Source organism: Columba livia, chromosome 15 (assembly GCF_036013475.1).
Source record: "Columba livia isolate bColLiv1 breed racing homer chromosome 15, bColLiv1.pat.W.v2, whole genome shotgun sequence".
Classification (NCBI taxonomy): Eukaryota; Metazoa; Chordata; class Aves; order Columbiformes; family Columbidae; genus Columba; species Columba livia.
This window is the reverse complement of record NC_088616.1, coordinates 3083494-3104986: the sequence shown is the minus strand read 5'-3', so window position 1 is coordinate 3104986 and position 21493 is coordinate 3083494. Positions and strand designations below refer to the sequence as shown.

At 44.3% G+C, this 21493-nt stretch overlaps 2 protein-coding genes across 12 annotated transcripts in view; one reads left to right on the top strand and one right to left on the bottom strand.

Annotated features, from left to right (window-relative positions):
* The first annotated feature begins 26 nt into the window (after window positions 1–26).
* Window positions 27–18515, top strand: NDE1 (nudE neurodevelopment protein 1). Of its 7 annotated transcripts, XM_065030497.1 has the most exons (10): window positions 4935–6448; window positions 7553–7744; window positions 8365–8496; window positions 9673–9826; window positions 11965–12113; window positions 12445–12581; window positions 13634–13813; window positions 14888–14979; window positions 15950–16083; window positions 17126–18515. In XM_065030497.1, exons 3-10 carry the CDS (start codon window positions 8411–8413, stop codon window positions 17217–17219), a joined length of 1026 nt encoding a protein of 341 aa, XP_064886569.1. In that variant the 5' UTR covers window positions 4935–6448; window positions 7553–7744; window positions 8365–8410; the 3' UTR covers window positions 17220–18515. The 7 variants fall into 7 exon arrangements, with proteins under 7 accessions (XP_064886570.1, XP_064886565.1, XP_064886566.1 ...); XM_065030498.1 differs by lacking the exons at window positions 4935–6448; window positions 7553–7744 and adding an exon at window positions 27–366; XM_065030493.1 differs by lacking the exons at window positions 4935–6448; window positions 7553–7744 and adding an exon at window positions 3492–3590.
* Window positions 18516–20524: 2009 nt separating this feature from the next.
* The window catches only part of MYH11 (myosin heavy chain 11), a 57873-nt gene continuing 56904 nt past the window's right edge, over window positions 20525–21493 (bottom strand). For all 5 annotated transcript variants that reach the window (XM_065030453.1, XM_065030452.1, XM_065030450.1 and 2 more), the window contains one exon: window positions 20525–21231. Coding sequence is in view for 3 of the 5 variants with exons in the window: in XM_065030450.1 (XP_064886522.1) it covers window positions 21093–21231 (139 nt within the window). In the remaining 2 variants the exon portion in view is untranslated. The remainder of the gene's footprint in view (window positions 21232–21493) is intronic.

The following is a 21493-nucleotide window of genomic DNA, read 5'->3' as shown; positions in this document are numbered from 1 at the left end:
GGGCCGTGATGGCTTCAACGGGCCGCGGCTCTCGCCGTGTGGGACGGGCTGGGGCGGGGCTGGGCGGCACCTGGCCTCGGGCTGGGGGAATGCGCGGGTGTCCGCGCCCGGGGAGACGGTGGTGGGGCCGCCCTGAGGGGCCGAGGCGGCTCCTGAGGGGCCCGCCGCTGAGGAGCGGCCCTGTTCCTCCGCACCCCGGGAGCCCCACCTTGCACCGACAGGCACAGCTGAGCTAGGGCTGCAGGTCGGGGCCGGCCCCAGGGCGTGTCTGGGGGGTCCCGGGGTGTCCGGCCCTCGACAGGTCCCGGGTGCGCTCGCTGCTCAGCGATGAGGAGATCGCCACGGCTTTCGACTGGGATCTTGTAGGTAATAATAATTTGAAGCCTTGTGTAGAATTTAAGCTTTCACTTTTAACTTTTTTTTCACATACACACCAAATTTTGGTAGGTTGTCAGGAATGGACAGTTTTAACTTTTTAAGAGCCTGAGCCCTTGAAGACAGTATATACTCATAAGCAGTTAAATGTCAATACTGTTCAGAAATCTGCTGTTTGCATATTTTAACAGAAACAACTGTAGTGTTCTTCTCTGGGTCACCTTGGGCATCATTGGCTGTGTGTAAAGAGATTCCCCAAGAAAGGTATGTACAGCTTAAAAATCCAAAGCAATTACTGGCTAACAAAAAAGTTTCTATCAAGCCACTGGACTAGGCATTAGTGTGCTCCCACCAGCTGGTAAAACCTGACATCTGCTGGCCAAACAAGCTTTAAGGGTGGGCCCTCACAGCTACCTTAGTTTTAAAAACCAGTCATTCCCTGGCGTTGTTGATGTGGGTGATACTGGCATCCCACTGAAGATAACTGGGTTTTATTCACTTTAGGATTTTTTTAACTTTCCACATTGATATTTTTCCTCTTGAATTCTCGTGCTACTAGCAGTTGTCATTTCGACAACCCTGTCTCTATTTGTAATTTCACTTTTCTTGTCTTTCTGCAGACATTGAACAGTTCCCTCAGGAGCCTGGGCCCCAGTTGTGCAGCAAACCCGCATCATCCAGGCCATGCTGGCTCCGTGGTGTGCGGCTAGCCGAGCCCTTCGGGAGGGACTTACTGACAGAGCAGGGCACGGGCCACTTTTTGGTGGCTTAGTGTCTTTTGATCATAATGAGCATTTGAAAGTTTCATCAAAAAATTGTCAGTTCAAGGTTTCAAAAGGGTTTTAAAATAGGGAGAATCTTTTTCTCGTTTAAGCTTATGCAAATCCAATTTTACATAGACAGACTGCAGAGAATTATATAACATTTTTAAAGAGACAGAAATAGGCTTCATTTCTGTTGAATTCTTGCTCGTCAGTGATAGCAAGATTTGTGTGTGGTGTTCTAATATATGTTTGTCAAATCTTTTTATTTGTAACAGTAGTCCATTAAAAAAATTTCAGTAGTTTATAATGACACTTAATGGTCAGTTCCTGTTCCATCCATACAGCAAGTTATTTAATTATTGCAGCAAAGCAATTTTTTTTTCCTGTAAGAAGTTATTGCCAAAAGATAGAGTCTTGCAACCTTACCAGAACTGAAAGTGTATACATTTTTGCTTGCTTAGCTTTCATGGGAGAATCAGTGTGGCATTCTCCTTAAAATAACCAGGACATTAACCCTAGCACCACAAAAATCTGCCATTTATTAATTATTAATCAGCAAACCAAAAATAAATGCATAAAATCATTTCTTCTTCTCCTCTGCTGATTTTAAAAGATGCATGTTCTCGTTATACTTGCAAACAAGGTGGTGATAGTAATTATAGTAACCTTTTTTAGTATTTATTGCTCGTGTACAGTAGTGTCTCTGGCATTTGTTAGGGTGCTGTTAACACTGTTTCAGAATTGGCTGAGAGGGTAAACAGCTTCCTCTGAAATCTGAGAACTTTTGCTATGTTTTGCAAGTATTTTTAGATGAGAACTATTAAAAATATTCAGTTGTACCTTTGATATCGTCTGTGTTTTGTAGTTTGATATCATAGTTCAATGTCATAATGTGAGACACTATCCTCAAACATTTGTTCGGAGAATTGAAGTAAAATGTCTTTTGATCCAAATTAGCAAATAATGTATAGATTTTTTAATTACTGGGGACATACTACGATAGTATCTGGTTTATTTTCTGTACTTAGACGATAATAAAAACATTCTTGGTTAATGACAGAATCGCAAATTGCTGTTAACCCAATTTTTTAAGTACCTAATTTAGTTTTCTATTCATAGTCGTATAATAGTTTGTCTCCATTTATTTCTGCTGAACATCTGACCTGAATGTATAGTTGTTTTGTTCACCCTTTACAGTTAAAGGTATTTTAGCTGTGGACAGATTTCTCTTAAGTGGAATATTATTACCGAACAGTGTCCATCCTTTGTTACCATCCCAGCCTGGTTCTGCAAAGCCTTCGGGAGAGGAATTCCTGATTTAGACAGTTAAGTCTTTCCAGGCCCGGACTCTGCTCCAGGCTGGAATTGCATCACAGAAGTTGATGAAACCGGGAGGGGGGCCCCTGCGTGTGGGTGCCCGTCATCCAGCAGTTTGTAAAACGTGCTGTGTGGGTGCGTGGTGACACTGGGTGACGTACGGCCACATGTATGTGGGCTGGAGCATATCTACACATAGGCGGTAATTAGTGGTTATGGTTTGACTCCGGAAACAAATGCCAGACATGCCTAATGACCAAGTGTTTGTGTACGCTGTTGGGTAGGAACACAGCAAGGGCATTTCAGAGTCTCCACAGCCCTGGGTCCCCTTCAGCCTGACCTTGCCTGGGGAGGCATGGCTGGTCCGCAGCTCGGCCCACGGTCTGCAGGAGCTCGTTCCCCTGCGCAGGCTGGCAGCTCGTTTTCTGGAGGGATGACATCATCCCGAGATGTAGATGGGTGTAAGTGTCTAACATTTCATCGACCGCTTTGTCCTTGCAACACGGGCTTCAGTGATACAGGAGCCTGGTCCTCAGTCGTGAAAAGGGGACTTTGGTCCAAAAATGTTGCACTGATTTATGGTCACTGGCTCACCTCTTGATCTTTCAGAAGAGGCATTTGGAATAAAAAAAAATAATAGCTAATGTAAAGCTTTTTGTCTTTTAGAACACTTCAAGAGAAAATGCGTATTTAAGATCACAGCGCGGTGGCAGCTGCTGATTTATACCGTTAACGCCTTACAGGTTGCAGGCGCTTGTGCCCGCTGCGGCTCGGCAAACACTGAGGAAAGGATTGAGCGCGGCTCAGGCGTGTCAGCGCTGAGCGTGAGGGCGAGCCGTCGCTCCCGGCCCTGGGGGCCGCGGCTGAAGGGAGGGGATGGGGTGTGAGGGGGGCTGGTGGCACAGGGAGGGGAGGGGAAGGGAAGGGCCGGGCAGACCCGGCCGCCCCCGAGCGCCTTTTGAAAGTAACGAAACTTTCCAAACCTCCCAGCCGGCGCGTCCTGGCGGCGCTGATTGGCGGAGCTCTCAGCGGCACGTGATCAGCAGCCAATGGGGGGCGGCCGGGCTGAGCCGGGCTGGGCTGGCTGGGGCGAGCGGCGGCGGCCGGCGCGGGGAGAGCTCGGGAGCCGCGGCGGTGAGAGGCGAGCGGCGGTGGGGCTGCCCCGCCGGGGGCGGAGGAGGGAGGGGAAGGGCGGTTTCGGTGCGACGCTGTCTCTCGTCCTGCGGTGGTAACTGGGGTAGTGAGGCAAGGGGACACGGAGCTGGGACCCCACCCGTCCCGCATCCTTCGCTGCGGCCGCGCTTCTGGAGTTACGGCTGCTGCGGGGGGCGAGCGTGGGAACCGCGCCCGCTGCTGAGCTCCCGCCCAGCTCTGTGCTCCGCATGGCCGTGGGCAGCACCGGCGCTGACCCCTCGGCTGGAGGCGGCAAGGTCAGGCCTTTCGGGAGGGGGCTTCCTTAGCAATCGCTGGAAACGCTGGGCTGGGATCGGAGGAGACGAGGGCTCTGCTGAACTGAGCCCTTTGGGAGAGAAAACCCTGAGAAGATGATCGCTCTTTTCAGTGCCGGCTGTGGGATTCTGCACTAATCCTGCCACTCCAGTGACCTCTTGCTTTTCTCTCTCCTGTGGTGGTTTTCTTTTGTATTGCTCAAACAAAAGAAAACAGGCCCTTATGTTACAGCAATACCCTTGGGAGGGGACTCTTAAGAAAATGTAGTTTTCATAGGATGGGAAAGCTTCTCAGGAGCAAAGAGGGCTTTTTGTTTTGGTTTACAGTTAGGAAAACATGTCTGATAGGAGCTTCATCATCTCTGCCATGGATAATTCAGTAGTATTTATGGTGCTGTTTTACTCTTGTTTTTTTGTTACAATATGAATTACTCTGACTCAGGCCACCAAGCATTACTGCAAAGATAGGCCAGCATTGTTCACCAAAGTAAAATGTTCTTTCGTTTAAAAAAAAAAAAAAAAGATAAAAATATTTGGTGTGCAGGGTTGTCTTGGGTCCTTTATGCTAGGACTGGAATAGAATCTATGTTGAGGTCATTGTGAATTTCGTCAACTCAGACTGATTCCCAGATTGAAGTTCCTTCAATAATTTTGTGTGTGGCTTTTTTTTTTTTTTTAGTGTTTGTTTTGTTTGTTTGTTTGTTTGTTTGTTTTTTCCCCTTAAGAATTTTGCAATTCTGCTCTCACTTGTATGAAATTGTTTCCGCAACATTTCTGCTGAGGTGTTTTTCTCATTGCAGAAGTCCACTCCCCACCCGTGAACGCTTCCTTTTCCCGTATGATGTAGAGGTTTTGTAATGCTCTGACCAGCACTTGTGCTGCCTGCATGCAGGAAATCTGGCCAGACGTCTCTTCTGGCTTCATGTGTGCAAAACCAAATAAGATGCAGCCAGCGTGTGCCTGCTATAGAGTGAGAATTTCTCTCCTTGGTTTTTCCACATTTGCCAATGTTTAACAAAACATTGCTAAAACCTCCTCTACCCCCCGCCTTGCTTCCCCCCTTTTGTAGTGAGCTTAGACAATGAGAAGTTCCTAATGGGTTTAATTAATTACTTTCCAGGCATTTTTGCGTACTTTCTCCAAGCTGTTAAAAATCAAGGGGGGAAGGCAACAGAGGGAAAAACAAGAAGTCAAAGCCATACCCTTTCTACAGGCAGCTTAGAAATATTTATGAGTGGGGTTTTTGTGCTTTGTTTTGTGGTGGATTTGTTTGGTTTTTTTTTAACCAGTTTCAGAAAACCAATAAGGCTTTAACACTTTGTCTAAGACTTGGAATTTTTCTTTTCTGTTTCAGTTTGTATCTTGTATCCTTGTGTAGTTTGAAAATCCCTGTGGGCTATGATGTAGTGCAGGTGTACAGGGAGCCTAATAGGTTTTCCTTGTGTGTTTCAGACAAAAAACATGCACCCATGGTTTGGGACAGGAGTGAAACAGTCTCTGCTGTGTTGTGTCATCTCTGGAATAAGCATAGGTCCACAGTCCGTCCGTGTATTTGCAGTTTAACAATTTTAAATTATAAGGACTATTTAGTAATAGTAACTGAAGCAGAGTGTACTCTTAACGGATAACATCTTTAGTGGGTCCATAATCTTATGTTTGCAAAGACATAATTAGAAACAGAAGGGGACAGCACCTCTCTTCATCTGTGAAAGCTGTCGAGGTTCTGTGAAACTCCGTTAAGGAAAGTTCCTTTGTATGTGACTGTACAATCTTAAAAAATGCAAATTAGTACATTCTTTTAGTCCTTCCAAAGTGCAGTGTGAAAACACAAGTGAGAGCCAGATATGAGCATAGTAAGGCTTTTGAGGCCAATGGGAGCTGTGTCTTGTGGTTCCAGAGGGTTGTTTGGAAGCTTTCGGGAGCAAGATATCTTGCAATCCACATTTATCTTAGTCTGACTTCTTTTTGGTGACTGTCTGAACACAGATACGGGATTTATTCTAATGCTTGTGTCGGCAGAATTCCTCTTTGGACACTTCTGAAATACATTTTAGTTTATGTGGCAAACCCAGGCATACCCTGGGATGGAATCTTTGTTCTTGAAGAAATACAGAAACTTGTCTGAATGGTGAGAAATAACCATCTGAAGGAACTCTAGCTTACTGTTCTCTGCGGTGCTTTGACCGCAATGATGGGTGATGGACCTTTTTGGTTTCTCATTGCACCTGCATCACCTCTTTGTGTCTGACCTCCCTCTCCCTCATCGGTAAGAGACAATTCTTTTTTTCTTCCCAAATGCACTGCAAGGATTGGTCTGTGTGTACACAGCCTTGGGCATGAGGACGTGCTCATTAACTTCAAAGGCACTTTCAGTTCACTTAAAAATGATAGAGTAGATGTGTCGTAAACGATCCTAGGTCAAGCATGTTAATTATGTTTGGTTGTGATTTTTATTTTTAATGGGCAAGGGTGCTGTTTGGAAAATCACTCCTCTTCATGCAGCTTTTCCACTCTCCCTCCCCCCCAGCCCCGGTGCATACTTTGGTAAGTACATACAAAGAGCAGCAGCCTTGAGGCTTCTTGCTGAAAGTCTCTCAGCACATAGTGGTTTTATTTGTTTGAAAGAAAACACGTAGTTTTGTCTAATTGCCATTTTGTGTAATGAAACTGCATTATAAAAACTAAAACTTAGTAACTTTTCCCCTCACCTGCCAGCTCCCCTTCCAAAGAACAGCGTAATTTCTGGGGGTGTGTAGCTAACCGTGCGCTGAGGCGTGGGCACAGCCGCTGAGCTGTGACACTGCTCACCGTTTGCTCTGTAACCTGAAAATCGCCTGGGCCGTGACAAGGGCTTGGATTGTGCAGCATTGCTGGTGGATGTGAGAATTGGGCTTTAGATTGACAGACTACTGTAAGTACTTGATACTGTGGTCTGTAGTAAAAAACTACTTATGTTTGTCTCAGTAGAGTTATTAGATAGATGGCTCTTAAGCTTGTTTAAACCAGGTGATTTTCTGGAAAGTCTCAACACAGGCGGTGGATAATTCTTTCCATTGAGTTCAGTAGATGTGCAGTGGATGCACATTTTCTTTAGCCGTGACATGTTGCTTAGACTCCAGCTTTTCCTGAGTATCATAAATAAAGTAGAAGGCAGGACTGCTGTCTAAATGATCTTTGAAGGCTTTGGCTATTTTTGTCCTCTTTATTCCATCAGGATTACCTCTAGAAAATGTTTTGCTCAGTAGATCTGGAGCTGGAACTTGATAGAAGAACTATATTTCCTCAGTCATTAGGTTTTGGCAATACAGTTTTCTGACAACTGCCATTGTCACGAATTGTTAAACTCCGCCTTTATGTACTGTCCTTGATCTGTTTGGGTTTCTATTAAATTGAAAATGTCTGTGTGGAATCTTTGCCTCACCCAGGGTTGGATGTGGGCAGGTTGTCTGGAGCATTAAGTTTTATGTTTCTCCTTTGTCAAGACTAACTCATAATATTTGCTAGTGACCTGTTTCTTATAATAGAGTGCATCATGCCCATCAGAGGGCATTTATTCAATTGTGGTCTCTAGATACTTAAGTCTTAAAGCAGGAGTGACCAGCTTGAGGTTCTTGATTCCCCTGTGGCCCTTTCATGTGTCATTCCCAGGTGGGACTGTGTCCTGTGACTGGGTTTGTGCTGGCACAGGGACAACTGGATGGTCTGGATTGCTCACCGGGTTGCTGCAATCTCTCTGCGTACCTGGTCCAGCCAGGCACGATCCCACTGAAGCCTCTCTGGAGCTTTCATCCTCACCTCCTTGGGAATTTCTGGAGCTCCCTTCTCCCATGGCTCTCTGAGGTATCCAGGTATATCATGGCTCTCAGCCATGCACGGTTTATGACATTTCAGGTTTAAAGTCAAGTAGCTTTGTCTATGTTGACCTAGGGAGGAATGTTTCATGTGTCCAGCAGTAGTGTTCATAAAAAGCTTAGGTGTTCCTGGAAGTATTAACACAGGAAATTAGTATTTTGAGTGCTTTATCTGTGTCTTTTACAAGTTTCTCTTTAATTTCATGGTAAATGTCTTTAGTGTTGTTGAAGCTGACAGTTCAGCTCATTTGGAGCTGAAGTTGTGCCTGAGATGTCTTGTCTTTTATTTGTGTTTTGTGTGCGTGAGCACAGCTGGAGCTGAAGTTTGTGGTTTGGTGCTCGGTGCTGTGTAGTCAGAGGGGGGGAAGGTGCTGAGTGCTGGGCATGCGGCGTTAAGTGTGGAGCAGCCTTGGGAGAACTGGGAAAAGAAACCTGGTTACTCAGTAGTGGTTCTTTCACAGTTATGGTGTCTGACAGGGCCTCGTCAAACCTTGAGTTTGAACTCCAGGTGTGCAGTGACCTCCTGGAAGGAGGGATGTGCTGCTCTGCACCAAAAAGTGCGGAGGTAGCTCAGTCTTAGTTCTTATCCTTTGTCCTTTAATTTTCCAGGGCGGAACAAAAATGAAACAGGGGTTTTAAATTTTGCAAACTCATCATGGAAGACTCAGAAGGACGTCAATTCAGCTCAGTGGAAGAGGAGACCAGATACTGGAAAGAGCTGGCTATGAAATACAAGCAGTGGTAAGGCAATGTCTTCCTTCCTTTAAGTTGTTTGATGGGGTGTGTAGCACCACGTTCAAAGGCACAGGGCGTTTCAAAAAGATGCAACCAAAACACCTTGTGTTGTGGGATCACCATCTTGCGAATGACTGAGGCTGGAGCTGTTTGTGTTTGTGAGAGGCATCTAGTCTTAATAATTTGGAATTCTGTGCCCTGCCCTCTCAAGTGATAAGAGTTTCATTCATGGGCGGTTCGTGGTTGCAGAGATACAATGATTTCAATTTGCATCTTTTTGAAACACCCCTATATTGCTTTGAAATTGGGTCCATCTTTTTTAAAACACCCTGCGCAGGAGAATAAATTCGAAGTGGTTCAGCTGTCTTTGAGTGGTAGCAATAGCAATGCTTCTGCATGAACTACAGCAGCCGAGACCTTTATACTGATTTGAGCAGCAAATCTGTGCTGCTGTGGCACTGCTGGTTGTGGTCCCTGCTCTGGTTTGAGTAGGACTGTGTGTGCTGACATGGTGCTGCTGTCATTCTTTGTATCTCTGAATCAAGAATAGTTTGATGTCACACACATGGAGGAGGATCCCTGGCTGAGAATGGACACACTTCACTCCTCCCTTTAGCTCATTATTTTGCTGTAAATGCAGTAAAGGGCAAAAAAAAATGCCAGCTTTCTAGATGCTGATATTGATGGGTTTGTCTTAGACCAAGTGTTCAGACTTTTCCATGCTGCTTGTTTAGCTTGCTGGAGGATTATTTCAGTAGAATTGTTCAAGAATACAAGAATATATTTCCTTCCATCTTTTTCTTTCTTTCTCACTTGCTTTGTTCGTACTTCCAAGTAAGTAGTTGAATTCAATAACAAATAAAATTTGCAGATGACAGTGGACAATGTACAAGCTAAAGAGACTCCATGTGTCCTCAACACATATAGTGTGAAGACAGATTTGGGGATTTTTCAATTTATTTGGGCTTTCTAAATTTGTTTACCATTTTGCTATGGGGTAGCTTTCCATGCTTGTTGGAGAGACATTTGCATATGATCCTCCCTTCCTATGGAATATATATGTTGGAGAAGGGCGTAGAGCCTTCTGTGTTAAGGAGCAGTATTTTTTTAACTTGAGTGTACAAGAGAGATTTTTGTTCTTTGTTCACGATGATGAATTCTGTTGCTGAAATTGCTTTCTAGTGCTGAGAATACACAGGAGGAACTGCGTGAATTCCAAGAAGGGAGTCGAGAGTATGAAGCTGAACTGGAGACTCAGCTGCAGCAAACAGAGTCCAGAAATAGAGACCTTCTGTCAGAAAACAATCGCCTGCGGATGGAACTGGAGTCAGTTAAGGTAGGAGTGGATGATACACACAGTATCTGCTCATCCGAAGTGCAACGGTGAACGAGACAGGCACGTGCAGATTCAGCTTGCCTGTTGGACAGGAACCTTCAGCATTACAAATAAATTGGACAGAAAACTGCAAAAGAGTCTTGAAAAATTAAGAAATACCGATCTGTTGTCTGCTTTGAGGGTGCTGGACACCTTGGTAACGTTCCCGATCTCCTGTTTGGAGGTTGTGGATATGTGTCAGGATAGGTTTGAGATGAGAGCAACTTGTTTGCAGTAGAGTGGAGACTAAACATGAACATAACAGAGCTGCGGTTCTCTTCCTTCTTCCATCTACTTAGTGCTTTTGTTCACAGCTTTCTTGTCTGCATTGTGCAGACACAGATAATACTGTAGAACAATCAAAATACAAACATTCCAGCTGTATTCTTGCATTACATAAGAAATCTTAGTAGTTCTAAACCCTTTTTACACAGTTGTGTATTTCTTATCTGGCATTCCAGATAAGCTGGGAAGGAGCAGCCAGCAGGTAACACACAACTGCAAGGAATAAAGCAGCTTCAGTTCTGGTTTCGTTACCGCATCTTTGTGTACTTGTGGAAAAGTAATTTGTCCTCTTTGTACTTGGTTAGCCTTCTGTGAAACTAAGAACTGAAAAGCATTAACTTCCATAATTATAAAATGTAAGGAATATTGAGATGGAACTTCTGACTAGAGTGACTTAAGAAATAATGAAGCTATCTGGAGTATGAAGAGAGATGAGTTTACCTCATTTCAGTCTCGTTAAAGATGCTGTTGACAGGTTTCATTGTATTTATGTTGTGCTGATCTTAGTTCTCGTATCAGTGCCTTAGCGGTATTAAATGCTCGACATGCTGTATGGAGTATTGGTCTGCTGTTCCATGTAGTCACATAAACTGGTGGAAGCTGATGGGCTGGGGGAGAAGGCGTAAGTTCACCAAAAATAAAACCTGCAGTTTATTTAGTTGAGGAGGGTGTGGACTATTTTCTTTCTTTAGAGGAGCCAGGATGAGAGGAGGGGACAATGAACCAGCCAATGCAGTTAAGAATGAAAACAGTAGAAACAACGTAGAACCTCAAAAAGTGGAGGGTAAACATATTTTAGAAAATCTTATTCTTCACAGCCGATAACTTTATTAAAACACGTTCTGCTTGAAACAAACCTTTTAACAATTGGCTATTCATGCAGCCTGCAAACTGCAGTAATAGCCTGCAGTGAAGGAACAGAGAGTCCATTGATGGCCAGATCAGCTGATAGTTTATTACAATTGGCTGAAAACAAAGACTCAAACCTTGCAGTTCTGGGCTTTTATCTGAATCAATTCAAGAGCAAAGCATTAAACTTGTGAAGCTATTGAGCAGCAGTGTTAACTGAGCCCATCAAGGGTTGGTGTCTGCATCTGGGTCAACATCGGTGAACTTTGTGAGGCCCACACAGCCAAGGCTTTGAGCTTTACCAGCCTAGCGTGTGTGCCTGCTCCTGCTCGGAAACACGAGTTCACACTACCTAAAAATAAACAAAAATAATGCTTTGCAGGGTTTGTTCAGAGTTTTCTGTAAAGCTAGTTGAAAGTAATCTGCCTCTTGGAGTTTGAGGGCTCTTAAATTCAGCATGTAACTATGCTTCAGAGATCTGGAATTGTAGCGGTGCCACCGCACTGTAAGCAAACAAGACTTTCGTAATTCAGAATAGGTATCCCTTTCCATCCTCCTTGTCTATGCATTTCATATGCTAAAATAGCTGTCTTCAGATTATCAATCATGCTTGACTACTTGCAGTGGGTTTAAAATTCCAGTGCATGGATTTGTTTTCAGTGACTTCAAGTGTATTGTACTTCAATTCTGAATGGAGAAAGCACTTCATGAATGCTACTCATACCGCAATCTTGGAGTTTCAAAAAAATAATCCCTGGCATGTTGAAGTGATCTGATAGCAAGGTGGTGAAGTGTAAGGCGTTGCAGCAGACAGTGTGCTGTGAAGCTTTCCCTGCCACGCGATGTGGAGCTGACTTTGCAAGTAGTGACAGAGCATCTGCCTTTAAAGGGGCTCAGACAACGCCGCAGAAGGGGCACGTGCATTGCTAAGTCACTTATGTGCTGTTTGATTTGCCTTTGATTAGGAGAAGATTGAAATGCAACATTCAGAAGGATACAGGCAAATCTCTGCGCTGGAAGATGACTTGGCACAAACAAAAGCTATTAAAGATCAACTTCAGAAATATATTCGAGAACTCGAGCAAGCAAATGATGACTTGGAAAGAGCAAAAAGGTGACCCACCTTCTGTGTTTTTGTTTTCCACCTCTATTCTGTCCTGTGAGCATGGTGTCACTGAACTGTTTGTGATGCTGTGCTCATTGGCACTGCCATTCTCAACTGATCAGATGATGACTGTGGTCAAGAGGTTTGTGGCAGATGGGAAATGTGATAATTTTTTCTCTTCCCCTGTGCACATTGCACTCTTTCATATCTTACAAGCTACAATAAAAAATAATGGTAAAACAAAGCAAACCAAACAAAAACTCATAGTCCCTTGTGAAAGAGGGAGTTCTTCTATGTGCTTGAAGGATCTGGTAGTGACACCTTGTGCACTCCTTTTCAGAGCCACTATAATGTCTCTGGAGGATTTTGAACAGCGTTTAAACCAGGCTATTGAAAGAAATGCTTTTCTGGAGAGTGAGCTGGATGAGAAAGAAAACCTCCTGGAGTCTGTGCAGCGCCTGAAAGATGAAGCGAGAGGTTAGCCAGAAATTCCTTGGATCTTTCCCTTTCTCCCCTCCTGGCTTGTAGCTGTTCACTCCTCTCCATACATCTTAGAGCTTGGCTTTTATGTTTGCACCTTTTCAATCTGCTATCTGAAATGTAGAAGTAAATGAGGAAGCTTCAAGACTGTTCCTCACTGCTCCTTGAACTTCTGACCTTGTTCCAGAGCAGCTCACAGAAACAAAAGTCTGTTCTGGTCTTCTCCTAATCATTGGTGAAGCTTCAGGGCCTTAAGGGGTTAAGAAGAGCCAGTCCAGCTGTAGCACGTGCTGGTCTGGCTTCTTGTACTCATGAAGGTCAGTTTTAATAACCATTAACCTTGTTGTTTCCTGGCCTGTGAAAAGTGCAGTCAATTAAACAGTAATGGGGCAGTAAAACTGACTTCTGGTTACCTTTGAACAGCTGCATGTGCTGGCTTCTCGGTATCTGCCAGTAAGGCTGGTTAAGGAGAGACCATGTAGCTGGAAAAACACCTTCTATTTTCAGATGTGCTCAGGTTCTGTGCCCTTGAGTGGTTTCCAGAAGCTACAGCCAGGCTGTGGGATGGAAGTGCTCTGTCCCTTGGCTAGACAACACCTTGGCTTCCACTTCGCCTCAGCCCAGGTTTCCTTCATGTGGAAACCAGGGTGGAAGAGAAAAGGGTACAACAGGTAGGATCTCAACCAGGCCAGGAGCCGGAATGAAGCCGACATGTGCCAAGTTGCCGAGCCTATCTCTGTGCCTCCACTTACAGCCCATGACATTTGGCAAGGGGTTAACTCCCTGCCTCAAAAGGAGCCTTGTGAAAAGATATGCAAATTAAAGCCAGATATAGCAACTGAACTAATGCTACAAAAACATCTTGAGCCACAGTCCTAGAAAAGCCTTTAGCTAGGTGTTGAATGTATGCCTGGAGTAAGCTTTAACAGGGATAAGCGACTTCACCTCCACAAGGAGAACAATCTTTTGGGCAAAACAAACCTTCTCACCTGTTTGTATCTTGGTGGATACAGACTCTGAAGTCTTGCTCTGTTTTGTTTCCTTCGTAGATCTCAGACAAGAGCTTGCAGTGCAGCAGAAACAGGAGAAACCCAAAACACCAATGCAAACTGCCCAGGAAACGGAAAGAACAGACACTGCAGTTCAAGCGTCCTTATCTGTGCCCTCAACTCCCTCCATGCACTGGGCACCCAACGTCAACGCACCCACCCCTGCAACATTTAGGAGAGGTGACTGACAGGGAGCCAGCACACAAATGCTGCTTGATGCTCTTGGTTTTACTGTAGTTTCTGGCTAAAGGAGGAGTGACAAGAAGGGAGCAGTGTTGAGTGTTTCAGTTAGATACACCTAAATCTAGTCACCATGGTCTCAGTATTTGTATGCTGATTTTTGGGGATTATTCATAGGCTGTTCATTTTCATTTGACTTGAACTGTCCAGTAATAATAATTGTTAGGGACAAGATGAGCTGTTGGGACTTCACTATTAGTTCACTACTGTCCAGGAGATGTTTGGCCAACTTAGGGGAAGGATTTTAAAAACTTCAGTGTGATCTTTAATGCTGTGCTCATGTTACCTGAATTTGCTTCTCTGTGAGATTATGTGCTCTTTGAGAGAGGCATTTTTTCTACTCTGGAACAGCAGGACACTGACAAGTTGTCGCAGCTGTCTGTACTAAATGTATCTCTGCTTTTGTATCGATAATATGAATTACTTTTTGTGAGCTCTGGTTATTTCAATAACACTAATTCCCTGATCTTCTTAAAAAAGCCAGAAATTTGGGTAACTGTGTTCCTGTGTATGTGTAAGTGTAGGGAGTTGTACTGTCGCATTCTGATGAATTAATATTATAGCTCTGAGCACTAACAAAGCTTGATTGGGGGCTTCAGTATGCTTAGTGTAAAATTACGTGGTTTGTCTGGAGGAATTAATGCTTCTGTAAAAGTGAGAGGATTTGGATATTTGTAGTAAAATGGGAGACGCTGGTCCTCTCTGAGGACACATCCCGCTGCGGCACCTGAGGTGCAGAGTAGGCTAGTAGAATGGATCTCTAGAAGCCCGAGTGAGAGCATGTCTGGAGACTTCAGCTTAGGACAGCCTAACTTGAGCTGTGTCAGGGACACAGTGCTTCATATTCCTAATGGATATGAAAGATCTGGAGGTGAGATACAAAAAGGTGAAGATATTGATGCTTCCTCTGCTCTGTATGTCAGGCTGTCTTCTGGCTTCCAGTGTGAAAGCTTTTTTTTGTACAATTTTTGTATTGTTAATGGGTAATGTATCCTTCTTTAACCTGTCCTGCAGGTCTTGAGGACAGTTATGGTGCAACCCCTCTCACACCTGCTGCAAGAATATCTGCACTTAACATCGTGGGAGACTTGCTGCGGAAAGTGGGGGTGAGCGATTCCCTGCTTAGCCAGGGCTCTTGGCAAGGTGGAGCTGTCTGAAACTGCAGCCAGAGCTGTTTGTGCTGCTGCTCAGAGGAGGCTTTGCCCCCAGGTTAGCTAAGCATGGCCTTGAAATTTGGTCTGGACTTTGTATGTTTCTGACCAGCCCCCAAATAAAGATGGACCCTGCTCTCTTTTCCTCAGACCTTACCCACATGGGGATAGGATCTTCCTCTCCAAATTTCTGAAAGCACATGTGCAGAAAGAATAAATTGGCATGAGTAAATTAAGAAGGGATCTGCTTCCATGAAAGGTAGCAAGGAAAGGCTGGTGCCTGCTGTTCAGTGGGTTTCTGATAAGGTTTGTCTTAAGAGGCCAGTGGCCCTTTGAGCAAGGCCTAATGTCATGTTAAGCTGTAGTTTGACTTTTAAGGTAGTGCTGATGCTGGAAAAGTTGTCCTTCTGTTTTCTCCTTAACACCCCAGTGCTGTTTTGGCACAAACATTTGTATGACTTTCTGATACAGCTGAAGAGTAACCCAGCATCAAAGCAAGATCTAGGGTGGGAGCATGTGGGGGAGAAGAGGGGATCAGTTCCCTTAGGTGTACCACCTAGTACATACAACCTAGTGTGTGTCCAGGGAAACAGCTCAAATGAACATTTAGTGATACCTCTAAGAAAGATGTCAAAATCTCCCTGAGGAAGGTGAAGATTTTGTGTTCCTGCTGGTGAACAGCAGCAACTCCTTGACCTCCCCTGCAGAAACAGAAATTTGCCTTTAGGGAGATGACTGACAATCTTTTCAAAAATTCAGAACTTGTGTGGCCCTGGGGTCTATCAGGTTCCTCTACTGGACACCTCATTCCAAAAGAATCAAAAAAACCCCCAAACACCCTTGTTGCCGTTTGGGTGTGCCACAGTGCCATCTTGTGAAAGAGAAGGGCGATATCTGACGTCTGCTTCGTCTGTGTTTCTCTTAGGCTTTGGAGTCCAAACTTGCATCTTGCCGAAACTTTGTGTATGACCAGTCTCCAAACAGAACCGCGGTGTCCATGTACATGAACAGAGATGTCCTGGAAACCCGCCTGAGCCCTCAGCCGCTGGGTGACACGGGGTGAGTGTGCGCTCTTCTGTCTCACTGAGAGCTGCTGCTGTTACAACCTAGTGACTGATACTGTTCTGTTTAGTATTAAATCTTTGTTTTGGTGGAGACAGATCTGTTTTGAACAGATATGAAGCTTAGTTATTCAGGTTTATGATCTGAATGTTTCGAATCAGTTCATAGTGTGAATTTTGGGGTTGTCCTGTGCAGGGACAGGAGTTGGACTTGACGATCCTTGTGGGTCCATTCCAACTCAGGACATTCTATATTTCTGAGATTAAAATTTGGAATGAGTAGCTGCTGAAATTCAAAGACTAACTGGAATCAAGGTTTGAAAACCACAAATTCAGATAAAATGTAATATATGTATTTTATTATAAACCCAGTGTTTAAATGGGATGAAGTACAACAGAGGAGCTCTTGATTATTAGCTCAATTTGTTTCGTGCTATATATTCTTATAGAAGTGATATCTCGGGAACATTATGGCACATAGGGACTTCGCTTGTTGCAGTTAAGATTCTCATTTGTGAGAGAACTGGAAAGGCAAATAACAGGGTCACTCAGAATGCTTTATGGTTAAGATGTGTTTCCAGGGAGCAGCTGACAGGAAGTAACTGAACTGGTTGTCTTGTTTTAAACAAACGAAGAAAAATCAGTAAGGTTATCACAAATTGCAGTTCAGCATCTGCTTAAAATGTGCCAGTCCTGTACTGCACATTATTTAGATATTCTGTAAATTAAGTGCCTGTAGTACAGTTTGTTCCAGACTTAATTATTCAGCTAGGCCCTTGTGCTGGGAATACCAGTTTGTCCTCAAGGGCCACACAAATTCCAACACCTGTCAAAGAGAGCTGCTCGCTGCTCACAGGGAAACAGCCCAGTGTTACAGTGGAAACTCAGCCCAGTTAGATAATGGGCTCGCTTAGTGCTCAGGGGGATTTTCTTCTATCTGTTGATGTCTCGTGCTGAGTGGTGTACTCTGCAAGTGACCAGTGACTCTGAAGATGGTAAAATTGAGCAAGAAATGCACTTGTGTTGTTTTTTATTTGCAGGTTAGTGAAACGCCTGGAGTTTGGAATACGGCCTTCAAATAGTCCAGGACCATTGAGCCATCCATCACAAAGTGTTGTCAAGATGCTGCTATGAAAACCTTGGCTGGCTTTGGAAAAGGAAAAAAATATATATATATTTTAAAAACTTTTTAGTTTTAAAGAGAACATCACTGAGCAATCAGGCAGCGGTCTTGGGTTGGTGAGGACTGAACCAGAAGCTGCAGTTGGCGATGGCCTTTCCCAGCCTGGCCTCTCAGCCAGGTTCTGTGTGCAGTGTGATAAAGCGATGCTGCCTCGCAGTGCTGGACTTAGACTTGCTTCCTGTGTTAGTTGCTGTAAATAACTCCCAGAAGTTGCTTTTTGACACTGCCAGGCAAAGCCACTGTCCCTCTAGCTACACCAGAGACCGTGTTCCCTGTGCACCTCCTCGGGCCTTGGCTTTTGCTGTCCATCCATGGTATCCCGGCTTAAACCCTGGTTGTGCTGACTTTCTATCACGGGTGTTGTGTGCTGCAGTCGCTCCATTAGAGGGGTGCTTATATGTGGGAAAAGGTGTATTTCCGCAGGGAAGCTGCTCAGCTCTTTGTGGGATGTTTGCAGGTCAGAATCGTGCTGCACAAAACCTGCCTCTGTGGTGGCAAGATGGTTTGGTAAGCAATGATTTGCCCTTAAGAACAAGTCACGGCTGAGGGTGAGGAATCCCAAGTGCTTGGGAGGGCCCAGACCTAAAGACAAGGTAGGAGACTTAGGACTGGCTTAGCACAGAGCCATCTCTTTCTGCCAGTTGTGGCCCATAAAGCCCAGCTGCTGCAGGAGGCAAGAGACCTGATGAAATTCCTACTTCTAACATTTTAATAGGTGGGTTTTACTGCTTTCCAAACTTCCCTTTGTTAATGTGCCTTGGGTATTAGTGGTTTTCTTGTTTTTTTTTTTTTCCTATGAGAATATATGCTTTCGGCTGTTACTAATTTAGGTTTTGTTTTTAACCTGAAGTCATTTATGTTAGACAAATGCACCTGAGTAGTAATTATTTTAAAATCAGGTTTTTTTCCACCCTTATACAATATTACTGCATTTTAGTTTGTTTTTTTAAGTGGAGTAGGTTCACTCACAGTATTAATGTACCTCATGGAAACCTGTACTTGCAAAAATAATCATGACTAAACAATTTGTATGGGGTTTTTTGCAGAGGGTGGGGAGGGGAGAAGTTACTTGACAAACAAATGTGTAATGGGTTGGGGTTTGGTTTTTTTAAGAAAATGCTGTGAAAACAGCCACTGATGCATCTACTTCTCTAGAACAGGAAATGACCACAGATAATTCCCATTATTTGGGCCATCTACAAAGTTGGCTTAACTGGGGAGCAGAATAAAGCTTATTTTGAACGCTAGTTGGTGATTCATTTTGAGGTTGTTCTGCAAGTTCTTGGTGTGGTTTATGCACAGATGTTTGCTACCAGTTTCTCATCTGTTTCTGATCAAGGAAGCTGAAAGAGACATCGTTTGTTTTGCTGAATCAAATGCAAAGATTTTCCTACGTCTCTTGCTCCTCATGGTTTCCTACCTAAGGAATGTAAATCTTGCCATAGCTAAAGATGCCTCTGGGATTTACAGTGCTTAACATTGGTGTTGCTCTCTTAAAATCTTGAACTCTGGCTGTTTTAATGTGATTCTTGTTCTCTCACACAGGGAGTTGTCACTTTTCTTACGAGGAGCAGAAGTGCATGGGCCGCTTTGTTAGTTGTGCTGGCACATGGACTGGGGTTCAGTGGACAGTCAGCCTGGAGGGATTAGTCAAGAACAAGTCGCATTTTCCTTACCCTGCCATAATTTGCCTGCTTGGTGAGCGAGGTGGTCTGCAGTCAGGTTGAGATATAGCATTGAGATAAGGTAGAAAGCTGGAAAATTGGGGCCATGCTAGCATTATGTATTTTAGAGGTACTATTAATGTAACTACAGATATAATCAGACCGGGGCAGATATGCTGTTGGGAACTGTCAAAATAATTTAGTGTAGAACAGTCACCTCTGTAATGGTACAGAGGAACTTTTTTTGGGAGAGAAGCTTTAGTTTGGCCACTGTTACGGAAAGATGCTTTCTGTGGTGTTACTAAAGGAACTCTGACTCCATATTTTGTCACAAGCTTTGCAGAACAGGGACTGGAACCTGAGTTTCTGAAGTGATAGGGCAGTGCTCTAACCATCGGACCCACCTCTAGCGTTGTGCATGCAAGTTTTCCAGATTAATTCCTTTTAGAAGGACACCACGTTCAGTTTTCTGATTCTGCTCCAAGCGTTGGTGCTTAAGACCGTTCTATATAAAGTCTGACTCCTCGGACTCCTGGTTCCCACACGCCGCCTGTTTAGCAGCCAGCTCTGAGCAGAGCCGGGCTGGGCGGCTGATCAAGCAATGAAAAGGTCTCACCTGATAGCTCTTAACCCACCCACTCTTAACCTCGCCCCCTCCCCCCGCTGCAGCTTTCCATTTTAATTCTTATTGAAGCTCTTCCTTTACTCTTTTATGAGCAGAGATTTGGGCCCCGATTCTGCTGGTTAAATATTTGAAAAGTCTGAATCTCCAGTTCATGATCTATATGCCTTCTGGAACAATGCTCAGATTTAGAAGATGATTGCATTAGCTGTCAGGCTGAATGTTTTTGCATGACTTGCTCTCCCAGTAGTCACACTGCTTAAGGTTCACTTGCTGTACAATCTAAGACATGGAGTAAGATCTGTGTATTCCATGTAGAGTCATTCTAGCCCTGGCTTTGCTGTGTGTGGCTCTCTGCTGCCCCAGTGTGAGCACAGAGCTGCTGTCTGAGAGTGCTGGAGCTGCATGGATTGGTCCTGGTAGCTCGCAGGGGTGAGCTGCGGTCCTGCTGGAACGCTCTACAAATAGAAAGCATCTGCGTGCTGGTCCCCTGCTGCAGAACAGCTTGGCTTGGATCACTGCATTCAGTGTGGGTGGCTGTTTCTCATTGTTTTCAGCCTACTTTAGAGGCTTTAGTTGGAAATATCAGCACACACAGACTTTGAAGGAGGGGTTCAGATGCCCACAGACAGATGCTCAGGGCCCTACCTGCTTCCCAGGTGCTGCACGTGTCCTGCAGTGCTTGTGTCACAGCTCTCTGCCCTTGGGGACATCGTGGGGCCCCTCAGTGACCACTGTGTGTCCCTGAGGTAACCAAACCTGGCCCAAGTACTTCATTCAGCTCCATGTATGTACTTTGTTGCTCCTTCAAAAGCAATTGCTTGGGAGAAAATCAGGTTTTTGTTCTAATGATTACAGGACAACCTTTTCTAAAAGGTATTTGAGTTGTAAAGAAGCTCTTCTGCATCCCCCATTCCCTTCGAGCGTGTGATATTGCACCCAAGTGACACCTGTACGCAGAATACTGGAGTGGTTTTCATAGCCTTTTATTGGTGTGTAAGCACATCCATGGTGCATATAAAACTGTAACAGTTGACTTAATTTCAACAAATGATTTTTTAATTTTTCTGTAAGTGATTAAAAAGGCATTTCCACTTTGTGAATGGTGCATCAGGGGTGTAGTAACCAGACAAAAAACCTATATTAATCGAATACTCAAGACAAAATGAAAGTTTAAGAAAAGATTAACTGACCAATGCCTTTTTTTTCGTTTTTTCTCCTGTAACAGTCTCACAAATCCTGTGTAAACTATAGTTCACTGGGATTTAAATAATCTGAGCTACTAAAACACTTTCTGGAAGATTCTCAAAGTGAATTACTCTGAGTATTCAAAACCACCCACCTTTTCAGATACACTCCATGATAAAATAAGTATTGGAGTAGTTTTAACGTCAGTCTATATTTTGGAGACAAGGCAGTTGTGCTTTTATCATTGTCAGAGGAGTGGATGTATGTGACCTTGACACTAAGAATAGACTTATACAGTGCTAAATACCGTCCTCCCTCCCCTTGCTGCAGTGCAATTTTTTTAAGCGTGTTTATTCACTGGCTTTTGTTCCATTGAAATCTCCATCTCTTGCATCCATTTCTTCATCACCTCCTTCTGTTGCGTTCTCAATTACTCTTCTGCCTCCAGATCTACGGGGTGCGGCAAAAGACGCTGGCTCGTTCCCCCTCCTGCAGGAAGAGAGAAAAGTAACAAAATCAGGTGTTAGGTCACTTGCGGTCCTCACAAAGAAGCAGAGAGTTTTGTAAGAGTACCTGTGGGGCTGTGGTTTTTAAATGCTGAATAGCCAAGAGCTCTAAGCCTCTTGTACAACCTTCTGTTCTGTAGTGCTTTGTGGGCAGACTGAGGCTCCCGATTGTTCAGAAATGGGGTGAGATTCCTGTTCTTGTTCTTAAAGTTCTCTGCTGAACGGTCTCATCTGCTGCAGCACTC

Excerpts from the sequence above, each read along its gene's own strand:
- NDE1 (XM_065030498.1), top strand. The coding sequence starts at position 8,411 with ATGGAAGACTCAGAAGGACGTCAATTCAGCTCAGTGGAAGAGGAGACC. Across the intron at positions 8,497-9,672 it reads GCTATGAAATACAAGCAGTG|TGCTGAGAATACACAGGAGG; the intron begins GTAAGGCAATGT and ends ATTGCTTTCTAG. Across the intron at positions 16,084-17,125 it reads CAGCCGCTGGGTGACACGGG|GTTAGTGAAACGCCTGGAGT; the intron begins GTGAGTGTGCGC and ends TTTTATTTGCAG.